Here is a 13497-nt window from a genome sequence, read left to right as displayed (position 1 = left end):
GCAGGTGACTGTTACTACATTTGTGGGATTATTATGTTAAAAGCGGTAAATTTTTATTACGTTTGCGGTTTATTACATTTGTGGGGTTAACATACCACTTTTATGATGTCGTCGTGTAAATACAGGTCAAAAATAGCCACAAAACGCATATCTGTGACTCACTGCAGCCGTACCTGGAAAGAAAGTATTTTATTTTAGCATAAAGAATAACTGTAATAACTACATTCATACTCATCATGTTCACGTTTATATATTTGAATTGAAAAATCACTTGAATTGAGCAACTAAAATATTTCACATAAAAAATAAAAAAAAAACTATATAAGCCTTTTAGATTTTCAAGGTTAAAACACGAGTAGCCTTTGTCAGTGTGACAGTTGTCAATACCCTTTTTGTCTAACGGCATAGTCAGTTGAATCACCAGGCCTGAACTGTGTTTGTGTTATCCCTTTGTGTTTCTTAGAGGGATTGAAAATAAGACCATCTCATTCTGTCCTGCCATTCGTCAATCAATGAAGCAAATAGAAATGACAATAACATCTCGCAGCAACTGTGTACAAATCACATTGCTATATGGTGTGTTGTAGGTAAGATAGCAAAGAAGCACAAAACAGTGTACACTCATTTTTCACATCTGTACTGTTTCTGTTACACCTTTAAAAAGGCCATTGTTTCTATGTTGTTTTTTTAATATGAGATATATTTTGTTGCCTGTTTATACTGCATAATCTTTTAAATAATTTCTAATATAGTTCAGGCTCGTCTTGAGGCATTGAAACTGGTTTTAATTGCTGGAAATCCAAAGTCATGCACTGTAAGCCCGGACTTTGTATTCACGAAAATGCTTTAATTACAATGTACTGTAAGTATTCTACTAATTTGTAGACATAGTCAAAAGTACAAAAACAGTTTTAGTTGAATGGATTTAAAACACTAAGTTTTAGTCATGACCACACCTCTTTTTTATCTCTGCATTGCACTGTGGGTATTGGGCATGTTGTTGAAAATGTGTTATTTTTCTGGGCAGGGGTTCAGCAGGATGGTGGTGTTAGTGTTAATTTTGACTTAATGTGTGTATGGCAATGTTTATTGGCCTTTTTGTGTTTGTTTTTGTATTTTTGTAGAGCTGCACCATGAGTGAGAGCCATAGGCCCAACAATGGGTTTCCTGTTCATCTTCTATGGAGACTGAACTGTGCAAAACTGTTACCTTTGCCAAATTACAAACTTTTCCTGGAGTAGCAAATTATTGTTAGCTGGCTCCCTGCCATCCATGCAACAAAACACTAAGTCTAATACTTCAGCAAAGCAGTTTATATTACAGAAGAATTTAATTTAATCAACTTGGAATTGAGTACAATAAACTGGTGATATTACGCTGTAGATTATACAAAGCAATTAATATTGGAACAAATTTTAAGTTAAATTAACTTGGCATTTAGTGTGTTGGACTTAAAATAGCAGTTCCGTTCAAATCAAGCACTTAAGTTTGATACACTCAAGTTTTCATTACTCATTACTTAAATTTTTTAAGGCAACGGCTTTAGAGTTACATTACTTAAAAATTTCGATGTAATCAGTTTCAACTATTTTTTGAGTTAAATTAAGTTACTGGAGTTTACAGTGTGGTGTTTGCACATAAACGAGGCATACCAGTGATTACCCGGTCAATAATGACACCCCAAGGTACTCAAATAGAACTAGTGACCAGTTATAAATATCTTGGTTTTCTGGTAGATCAGGAGCTTTCCTTCCAAATCCACATCAGAAACTTGGTTCGTAAATTGAGGGTGTAGATTGGGTTCTACTATCGAATAATATCATAGGTTTAATATCACAAAAGTCTTTTAAAGTGTCATGTTTCAAATGCCGGCCTACCATCTATCTGTAAATGTGTAAAGATTTGGTGGAAGATAATACATTGTTGTTGTGTAACTCAGAATTTTACAGCTTTGTCAGTTATTAACGTGTGATCACGTGGTTTGAAATTTAGCTTGTTCTGTGTTGCTTACAGGTGTTCAGTCATTATAGTACCTGTCACTTACAGTGTCCTTCAGGGACATTTTATGACATGGCAGGAGGAAAACCTTCAGGGCTATTTGTTCTACACATTGCGTACCTCTTATATGGAGCTGCTTTGAGCTTGGTGAGAAATGTGTTATTTTACAGTTATCTATAATAACTCTAATATTCACTTTTCCTTTTTGAGCTGAAAAATGTTTGCGAAATAATAACATTTGCATTCTAATTCTCTTTTGCTTAGCCGACAGTGAGAATACCTGGTGAGTTTGGAAACCAGCATGACTTGCCATATTTATTATAGTTGATCATTTGTCACTGCCATTGTGAGTTTCTTCATATTTGTTTTCTGAAACCTGTGCAGATTTTGATGTGGATGGTGGACGGGACCTTGACATATTTGACATCAATGATGGTATGCAGAAAAAAGACTTCTTCTTATCATTATATGATTATTCTGAGACCACTGTAAATGACTTTCTTTGTTCTGTTTGTCCACAGAAGCAGGGTTGAATCTGGTAGAAGGAGACATTGTGCTTGATGAGGTATTGTACTTTCTCTGGTTTTAATTGTCATAATCATAATATGTTGGGTTGGAAAGTGCTCATAACTTGGCTTATTATTTTGATTGCTTTTATTGACTCCTGCAGAGACAAGGTCGAAATTCTATCATAGGGGATCAGTACAGATGGCCAAGGACAGTCCCATACTATATGGAAGATGACTTAGGTAAGGTTGACTTTAACCCATAAAGACCCAGTGTTACTTTTATGGCAGATCCTAAAAAAAACTTTCTTAAGTGATTTATCATTATTTATTATAACACTATCCTCTGCATTTGCATTTTTCAGTGAAAATCAGGTAATTTCAAATTACTCAAATGTTGCCACACATTTTTCTTTACAGTCACAGTTCATAGTTGTCACCTGGATGACATGTTGTACCATAGCAGGCTTGAGTAATGTCTATAAAAGTAAACATCATCATCACACAATCAAAGAATTGGTTTATTGTCTGCAGAGATCAATGCAAAAGGTGTGATTCTGAAGGCATTTGAGCAGTATCGCCTCAAGACCTGCATTGACTTTAAACCCTGGAATGGAGAAAAAAATTACATTTCCATCTTCAAAGGCGGCGGGTAAAGGAAAAACAAAGTTATATTGGATGTTTTGTTGAGATTGTATATATACTCTTAACTTTAAATATATCTGAGCCTTTTTATTTTTCCAAAAGCTGTTTCTCCTCTGTGGGAAACCGTCGAGTGGGAAGCAGAGACTATCAATAGGGACAAACTGTGATCGCATTGCCACTATTGAACATGAGTTCCTTCATGCTCTGGGTTTCTGGCACGAACAGTCCAGGTCAGACCGGGATGATTACGTCACTATCATGTGGGATCGAATCTCAGAAGGTACCAAAACTCTCACTTTTTGTTACCGACTAAATTTTTTATTACTTTAAACATCACAATACACTGATCATACTCTCACATTTTCATAATCCCTTTCTGTACATTATTGAGTATGAACTTTAACATCAGGGAATGTTCAACAGATTTCTTTTATGAGCATTTGCAGCAGTTTATTGCTTGTTTGGTTGAGTTCCAACAGTATGCATGCATTATTTTCCAGACTGCATTTTCCTAATGAACCAAACATTGCCAGAATTTCAAGGAGTATCAAACTGTACCCAACTGTGTCAGCAGTAATAAAAAAATGTTATTTAAACACTGTGATTAAAGTGCAAAGGGCCTTGATAAGTGATCCATAAACACCTATCATCTGTCAATAAGTAACAGGTTGTAATTCTATTGTTTTCTTGATTCTAAGAAACATTTCTGAAATTTATGACATAATGAGACATCGTGGCTGTAAAGTGGAATTTAATTTGTTATGTGTGGTTAACAGGTAAAGAGCACAACTTCAACACCTACAATGACCCACCTCCAGCTCTTTGGGTGTTCCCTACGACTACGGCTCCATGATGCACTACAGCAAAAATGCCTTTCGCAATGGCACAGAGCCCACCATTGTCACCAAGATCCCTGCTTTCAGTGATGTTATCGGCCAGAGAATGGAATTCAGTGACAGTGACCTGCTTAAGCTCAGCCGTCTTTATAACTGCAGTAAGTACCAAACAACCACCCTCCAAGCTGTTTACAACTTCAAGTTTTATATCTGCTAAACTTTCAGTCCTATTGCAGTCAGATTTTATTACACATTCTAATATTTAATCATGTCAGCTGTATCAGATTTATTATTGGAAATTTTGTCACGTGGAATTATGCAGATAAGCAAAACATTCACCCCACATTGTAATCACTCAGTTTATGGCTGCACAAAGTCCACCATAACATACTGTATGTGACATCTTGTAGCCAAGGCTGCTACCTTTCTGGATTCCTGCGACTTTGAACGTGAGAACATCTGTGGTATGATTCAGGGGCCGGGGGATATGAATAATTGGATGAGAGTTTCCAGTGCTGCTGGAGGGCCGAGCAGACTACTCCAACATGGGCAAATGCACTGGTGAGAATTACCTTGTAGGCATATAAAGTAATAGAGATAAAAAGATATTAGCACAGAGCAGATGTATCCTGCCTGTTACCATTCATTGTTCAAAGAGCACTGAGGAAGTGCTTAGGTGTTGACATTTGTAATGACATGGCATCTGAAATTGTAGGAAGTGGATTTCATGCACTTCGAGACTGGCTCTGCAAACACTGGGGCTAATGCACTACTGGAGAGCAGGCTTCTCTACCCTAAGAGGGGTTACCAGTGTCTGCAGTTCTTCTACTACAACAGTGCCGGACCCACAGACACACTGAAGATCCATGTCAGAGAGTATGACAAGGAGAACCCCAATGGAAAACTGCGCTATATAACAACCATTGATGGTAACTATTGCTATATCCTAACACTTCAAACTACAGCAGTGGTTCCCAACTTATTTGGCTCGTGACCCCATTGTAACATCAAAAATTTCTGGTGACCCCAGACATTTTTTTTTTTTTGCTAAAATTAATTTGTTTTTGATCATGTAATAGTTTGCTATACTTTGTTGCAAATAAATGTTAATTTGAGATGACATTTAGGCTATATAATGTATATTTTATGGACAGAGGCAGAAAAGCCAGGTGTAGGTTACTGCACAGAGTGAGAATTTTATTTTCCTTGGACAGGATATGTACAGTCAGTCCAGCTTGGATGTAATGTTTAATGTTTAAAAGGATCCCTATTAGCTGCCACCGAAGTGACAAGCTAATCTTTCTGGGGTCCACACAGAAGGGCAACACAAAACATAGAATATAACAATACATGATATGCATGACAATCACAATTCACATTAACAATGCAAATCTAAAAATAATAACCATTATTATCATTAAAAACATAAAACATCATCAGAAAAATATAGGATTAGTTATTACATTCATGATTTGCATCCATCAAAGAAAATAACATACACTCCCCTCCATACGGGAACTGCTCAGATATTTAATAGTGCCTTCTCAGATGAAATATACAAGGCTGCAAATTAATACTGAATAAAAAATAACTCAAACTATGAATTCTGAAAGAGCTGCAGCGTCTGAAACAGACCACAATGAACATTTGACAGATAAACAGTACCACAGTGCTTCAGTTTCAGCTTCAGAGTTTGTCATGTCTTTTATGGATTGGGATTGTCTCTCTCAACTCACCATATATTTTTTTATTAGTACATTTTTATTTATTTATTTTTTTTAAAATTACTACACAATTGGCCCATTTGAATTCCAGGCGACCCTACATGGGGTCCCGACCCTAAGGTTGAAAAACACTGAACTACAGCAACAAATGCAACTGCAGTAATGTGGCCACTGTGTACATAATTAAATGTTTTTGCCCTATGCATTGAAACAGGAGCCCCTCAGGAGCTGTGGCAGCTGCACCATGTCAGTCTAAATGTCACGAAAAAATTCCGTGTTGTGTTGAAGGCACCAAAGTGGGTACAGGGTCTTCAGCAGGGGGATGTCCCTGGATGATATCAACCTCTCAGAAACAACTTGCCCAGAATTCATATGGCGAGTTAAGAACTTCAGTCATGTCATAGATAACACTCCAATGAACACGCCTATCTTCAGCCCACCATTCACCTCTAAGGAGGGCTACACCTTTCAGATGCAGCTGTACCCCAGTGGTAAAGCCGGCTATCCTGGTGAGCTGTCAGCCTATGCTCATCTGGTGGCCCGTCAAGAGGACACAGGACAGACATGGCCGTGTCCTTGGAAACAGATGACAATGATGTTGATGGATCAGCACCCACATATCCAAAAGCGTATGTCTAACCAGAGGAGTGTCACTACTGACCCCAACATGAAAGCAACAGGTGGAGCTAGTTTTTTTCCTTATAATTTTAAGTCTTTTCTTCTTTCTTGAACTGTATTTGCTATCAGAGTGCATTTGTTTGCCTTTTCAGACTCAGAAGCCTTTTTCTGGGACGACCCTCGCAAGGTTGGTGTTGAGGTCACTGCTGATGATGGAAGCAAGTATTTCCGAGGGCCAGGCTCAGGGACTGCAGTGTATCTGACTCACCTCAGAGCCAAGAGCAGGGACTTTATCAAGGGAGGGGATGCCATCTTCCTTCTCACCATGGAGGGTAAAAGCATCAGATTACACTATAAATATGAGACACTTCATCTAAATCAGGGGTCTCAAACATGCGGCCGAACGTTCCAATGCGGCCCATGGGATGAATTAGCAAAGTGCAAAAATTCCACAGTCAAGGCTGTCGAATTTATTTTAGCTCAGGTTCCACATATAGACCAATATGATCTGAAGTACAATAATAGCATAATAACCTACAGAATATAATGACTCCATATTTTCTTCTTGGTTTGATGTGAAAAAAAATAATCTTACATTATGCCTATAAATAATGACAACTTCAGTTTTTTGTCTTTGTTTAAGTGCAAAAAATAATATTAAATTATGAAAATATTTACATTTACAAACTATCCTGTAACAATAAAATGTGAATGACCAGAACAAATATGAACAACCTGAAATGTCTAAAGAAAATTAAGCACAATTTTAACAGTTTTCTGCCTGTTGCTAAGTGTTTAGTGTCTTTGTTAATCCGATCCATAACGCACATGTAGAAATGATCATTTTAGGCAGAATATTGTTAAAATTGCACTTATTTTTCTCAAGAAATTTCAGTTTTTTCAGGTTATTCATATCTTTTTGTTTGGATAGTTTATAAAAGTAAGTATTTTCATAATTTAATGGGGTTTTTTGCACTAAAACACAGACAAAAATTTGGAGTTGTCATTATTTATGGGTTATTATGGTATTATTTTACTGGTCCGGCCTACTAGAGATCAAATTGGGCTGAATGTGGCCCCTGAAAGAAAATGAGTTTGAGACCCCTGATCTAAATGCTACTACAAGGCCAATGGCAATGCAGCTTATAGACTATGAAATCATAGTCATGCTGTCATACATTAAATTATTCATTCATGTGATCATCATATGCGTCTCTACCACTTGTGCAAAATCTGGTGCATTTAGATGTACACTCCTCATTGCATATAACATACCATCATCATACCATGTCAGACACATGATACAGATAGTTGGAATTGCCTATTGAATAACTGTTCCCCAGTGCTCTTGGGCCCAATTCTGTGTATTGCCTTTTTCAGATGTGTCTCATCTGACTGAGACACAGCCTCTGCCTTCCACAACCCGAAACCTACCACCACCCCTCGACCTACCACCACCACTCGACCTACCACCACTCCACCTGATGCCTGTGCCCATGTAGTTTGCCAGAACGACGGAATCTGTGTGGTGGATGTAGGACCACCTGCTTGCAGGTGAGGATGTTTGAACTGTAAATGATGATAGTTGTTTAATCTTTGAGTTTTTTTTTTTTTCTTCACATGTGATTAAGTGTATAGAGCAGGGGTGTCAAACTCATTTTATTTCAGGGGCCAGATTCAGCTAAATTTGATCTGCAGTGGGCCAAATCAGTAAAATAATAACATAATAATAATAACGTCAACTCCAAAATTTCTCTATGTTTTAGAGTGAAAAAAGTAATATATTATGAACAGGTTTACATCTACAAACTATCCTTTCAAAAGATATGAATAACATGAACAAACTGAAAAAATAAGTGTAATTTTAACAATGTTCTGCCTCAGTTTATCATTTACACATGTACATTATAACTTACAGATCACAGTGGATCTACAAATACACAAAACATTTAGTAACAGGCAGAATATTGTTAAAATTGTATGTACTTCTCTTAAGACATTTCAGGTTATTCACATTTTTTGCAAAATTATATTTTGTTTTAGTGTAAATACATGAAAATATTTACATTTACAAAGAGAAACATTTGGAGTGTATATATATATATATATATATATATATTTATATTGTGAGAGTTATTTATGTCATTATGATAGTTTTACTGGTCCTGCCCACTTGAGATTGAATTGGTCTGAATGTGGAACCTGAACTAAAGGATTGTTAATATTTTAGTGTAATTTTTGCATTTCACAAATTCATCCTACGGGCTAGATTGGACCCTTTGTGGGCCGGATTTGGCTCCCAGGCCGCATGTTTGACACCTGCGGTATAGAGAAAATACCTTTTTTATTTCAAGAATATGGTGGTTGGGATCCCAGAAACTCCATCCAATTATATAGGTCAAAGCTCTTAGCAGTAGAAATCAGTATATCTATCAGTCTATCTGTTAGTACACCGTGCATGCCTTTGACTAAACATATTTTCCATCTCATGTCCAAATAAGTTCTCAGATTTACCTGTCATCAGTTTCCAACACCATTTACTGTAATTATACACTGTGTAAACTTGTATATCTGTGATGATCCTGTTTTTTCTCTCTATTCTGTTTGTGTCCATGCAGGTGTGCGGTGGGCGACGACTGGTGGTACTACGGTGACAGCTGTCAATACAAAGGCTCCACACAAGACAAAACCACCCTTGCACTTGCCTCTTCTCTGTCTGTACTCGCAGTAATGGCGGTGATTACTGCAGTCAGTGTCATCTGTGTGAAGGAGAGCATAAGAAGAGAAGTAGGACGAACGATACAGTCATGGAAAATAGAGGCATCAGACACAATTAGAACTGGGAGAAGCCGGACTGTCTATTCAAACTCCAAGTAAAACATCCAATGAGAAAAGCACCATTAAATATGTCACAGAGTTGGCTTTGAATGTAAATAATTACAGCTGTAAGTCTACCATAAAAAATAAAGTCATTAGTCATCACATTATATTAGAATGCCCCCTTGTGGTCATTTAATGTAGGTCAAGCTATTTGAAGACAACTTCATTTTTGTAATAATTACAAACAAGTCCCAGACACCATGATTTATATTCACAAATTTAAAATTTATTATACCAAAGACAGGAACATTTGTGTTGTCTCTTTTCCATGTGAATATATTTGTTTGTATTACTGAACTTGACACAGTCATGCCGGTGGTAACAGTTACTGTAGGAGGGAGGTGGGACTAATATTACCTGTGTGTGTGTGTGTGTGTGTGTGTGCGCGTGTGTTTGTGTATGTTTGTGTATGTGTGTGCTAGTGTATGTATGTGTGCATGCATGCAAGTGTGCATGCAAAAATCTGTCTATTAGTGTTCATTAGATACAGTGATGACTACAGGACATCACACTCACAACAAAGTGGAGCAATTCTGTGTCATTGTATTGCATGGAATGTTGGAGTTTCTGAACTGCAAGTGCACATTTACATTTGTATGTGTGTAGATGTGTGTATCATATCATTGTGGTTGACACTGTAAGATAGAGAAGTGGGGTGATACCTCCTTAATAGCAAACTCTGGGTGAACCACACATCCTCCCACAACTAAAACCTTCACCGACATACAGGTACGCAGTTCCTTTAAAAGCATCAGTATACAACATTTCTCTTATTTACAGTCATTGGAAAAAAAAAAATCACCATTTCTCTCAGAGGATTAGTAAAGTGACTGAGTCACAATAAAGAGTATGCAACTCCTAGGAGTTAGTATTTAAAATTTCTACAAAAAATTTCTATGCCATTTTACAGGCCAAGAGCCATGATTTACTGAAGAAATACAGTATTTAAGTGCCCTATCTACAACAGTTAAGTGTGGTATCACTGGTGTACCATTCAACATAGTTTACTGATAATAAAAAGATTATGTGTTCTGTTTTAAAAGTTCTTTCAGCAACTTCACTGCTTTCACATTAAAAGATATGGTAAGTTCTTACAAAACAAACAAACCATGGAACTGTTATCCATATTAACAAGTGTTGTGGCGAGCTAATGCTATTGCAAAGAGACTAGTGTTGATTACATACTCAGCTGGTTCTCTAATGTAAAAACAATGTTCCACAGTCTGTGAGAATGGAACAACCATGAACACTAAGACCTGTGTCCACAGGCTATTCAAAAGGGTTAAGTATCATTAAAGGGCTCATTTGCTTCTCTTATCTATGTGTTGCTTGGATAACAACAGCTGGAGCAGGTTACAGTGCATGGTTCTCCAATGATGAGGCTGTGTCGAGCATCTGAGAGCTGGAGGGCTGTTAAAAAAAAGTTGGATGGAACTTTTTTCATGTGCATTCAACAGCCACTCCAAGAAGGTCTGTGTAAAATTACAGCGGTTGAGGCTGTAGATGGATACTGTTGTTCAGAGTGGGGTGTCGTAGTAGTCTGAGGGCTGATCCGTCCCAGGTGGCTTCTGCTGTTTCTGCTGATGCTGCTTCATGATTTCCTTCCTCCTCTTCCAGCTCGGGGGGGATAATGAACTGGTCATCCGGGTCAGGCTGAGCCGGAGCGGTGAAGTAGCCACCTGACTTCTTGGAGGGAGCGTCAGCAGCCACCTCAATAAGGTTGTGGCTTTTTCCTGGCGTGCCACTGACCCATTGCCTCTCCTCTTGCCCGCCATCTTTCCTCCATCTCCACCTCCTGCTCCAGCTCCTTGCCATGACTCATCTCTCTCCAGGCCGTTCTCAGCCTCCCCAAGGGTCATGTCGACAACTTCTTCAAGGGGCTCTGGGGTGCATGGAGGCGGCGGTGGTGGGGGCAAACTGAGTAGGGTACGCTCCTGACCAGAGGCTGAAGGTGGTGCTACTTGGGGTGACGAGGTGTGGATTCTAATTTTAGGCAGTGAACATCCGCCTCTACCTCTACACGGCTCCCATTAGAGAAAACACCAGCAATTGGTTCCTCATCTTCGCTGTCCAGCCCATTATCAGAAAGGGCGCTAGAGAATGTGGCACTAGAGAGCTGCCTCTGGAAAGAACCTGCTAAACAGGCAGGGTGAAGGGCACAGCAGCTGCGGGCAGAGGGCAGCTCTGTTCCTGGGTACAAGTATTGGCAGGGTTGGGTTGTGGTGTGAGCCTGCTGGTGTAGAGACAGTGAGTGGGCCTGGTGGTGAGGTGGGAGGTGGTGGGGTGATGGGGCTGATCATGCAGCAGCACCAGGGAACTCTGTGGAGGCTCATCAGATGAGGCTGTGGAACCCACTTCACTGCTCATCTCACTGGTGCTGATCTCACTGCTGATTTCACTGCAGGAGGAGGGGGGCACAGGGAGGGAGCCATCAGACGGCCGCTCCTTGATAGCAGAAGACGATGATGGATAGGGGCCCAGGCCGGGGCTAGGAGGCGGCTGCGGAGGCTCAGAGCAGCAGCAAGAGCAGCAGTCTTCACTCACGCTGAGTTGGACCACGACAGCGCTGAGGCTGTCGGTGCAGCCGTAGCCTTGTGCCAGGGTACACAGCTTCTTTGCAGCTGCAAGACCGTCGGGAACATTTCGGACAGCTTCAACCGCCTCCGTAGGAGACACAGTGTCCCACAGGCCTCGGCTGCCCAGGATGAAGAACTCATCCTGTGAGGTGAGAGTGACTGTTTGTACATGAGGACAGGGGATGACTGATGGGTAAAGGAAGGAGTAGCCATGATTCGCGTCGAGTCGGTCACACCATTAACCTTGTTGTCCTGTTTAAAAAGAAAAATAACTGTGACTGAACATTGACAAAAGTTTCCATTATAAGCAAATACAGCAAATGTCTAGGGTTCCCACTCTTTTCTAGAGATAATTTTCCAGAACAACATTTTCAGGATCACGCCATATACATTCCTTATTGTGGAATTTTGATATAAAAGAGTCCATGGCAGTCTATGGTCATACATTATCTTTGAAGTGATCTCTGAGATGCTTATACTCATTCATTTATATTCAACAGTATTAAATACTACACATGAAAAAAAGTTTTCTAGGGAATTATTAACCAATGCTCATAACTGGTAGTCATGAGCAGTAGTTGTTTTGTGTGATGTGACAAATCTAGACTGAGTGTTCTTACTTTTACATAAAAATATAGAATTCCAATTATAGTAGTTGACAATATGAGAATGATGAAATAATTTTCTAAGACATTTTATTTGTATTGGTCAGCTGGTTTCCAGGTTATCCAGGACACGTGGGAACCTTTATTTTTAAAATAGCACCACCAATAACTGACTTTCATACGTGGATCAGTGTGATACTTTGTGGAGTTTTACCTCAGTAACTATCGCCCTGTGCTGCCTAATCCTATGGTATTCGTCTTCAAGCCCACATTGTGAAGCAGCGACAGGGACAACGGCTTCCCATCTCTGCACAGGATGGCCTGGCATTTGCCCACGTTGGCTGCTGTGAGTGTAAAACAGCCACCAGGGTCAGTGGGGTCATGGCGAATGTGGCATAGAGCCGCTGAGCCGCCCAGCTTCTGCCCTGCAGTTCCCAATTTCCTGGATGAGACAAACGAAAATGAAAAGCATGAAAAACATTTAAGTCTGAAAAGGTAAAGGTAAAACATGTGGATGGTTTTACCCAAAACCTTATGTCACTGTACATATCTAGTGTCTACCTTTGCATGACGAGGAAGGTGTTGGTCATGTAGTCCTCTTCGCTCTTGGTCTTATGCAGTTCCTCAGCCAACACGTCATTCATTGTGCACTGCAAAAGGTAGGGCACCTCCACATTCCTATCCCCATCGAACACACCGTACAGAGCCTCCCGACTCCCACAGAAGCTGTTCACTGAAAGCGCCGCAACACACAGTCTGAAAGGACATCAACAAACAAAAGGCATATAAAACATGTGCTCAGTAAGAAAACAACGAAGGAAAGGCAATAAAAAGAGTAAATCCTCTGTTCAATTAATCATATTACTCCACATACTGATAACTGCTGGAAACAAAGCTTTCATTGATTGCTTAAAGCTGTTTCTCTTAATACTGACATGTATTGACAATTCAATTCAGCATTTCTAAGATGTGAGTGTATGTGACTCATGGTTTCAACAACTGCCACCAATATTTCCTTCATTTCAGTCATGTGGCATGAAACAATGTGCATTTAAGGAGGCAGGGATTAGAGAGGCTTCGCTGGACAAGTGCGATGGTTGTTGTGTTTT

The 13497-nt window shown here is 39.4% G+C and overlaps 1 protein-coding gene and 1 pseudogene across 1 annotated transcript; one reads left to right on the top strand and one right to left on the bottom strand.

The window, feature by feature from the left end:
• The first annotated feature begins 2070 nt into the window (after positions 1-2070).
• LOC115416647 (meprin A subunit beta-like) lies at positions 2071-9204 on the top strand. The gene is given in 19 exon segments (XM_030130491.1): positions 2071-2145; positions 2263-2281; positions 2383-2433; positions 2520-2563; positions 2669-2747; positions 3039-3156; positions 3252-3277; positions 3280-3429; positions 3926-3955; positions 3958-4143; positions 4396-4513; positions 4515-4560; positions 4701-4914; positions 5927-6006; positions 6008-6389; positions 6480-6659; positions 7708-7757; positions 7760-7881; positions 8946-9204. Coding segments are annotated over 19 exon segments (2229 nt in total).
• Positions 9205-10245: 1041 nt separating this feature from the next.
• On the bottom strand, positions 10246-13149 carry LOC115416650 (PH domain leucine-rich repeat-containing protein phosphatase 1-like; annotated as a pseudogene).
• Positions 13150-13497: the final 348 nt, after the last annotated feature.

This window comes from Sphaeramia orbicularis, unplaced genomic scaffold (genome assembly GCF_902148855.1).
Source record: "Sphaeramia orbicularis unplaced genomic scaffold, fSphaOr1.1, whole genome shotgun sequence".
NCBI classification, from domain to species: Eukaryota; Metazoa; Chordata; class Actinopteri; order Kurtiformes; family Apogonidae; genus Sphaeramia; species Sphaeramia orbicularis.
Note: the sequence above shows the minus strand (reverse complement) of the source record. Positions and strands in the feature narration are given on the sequence as shown.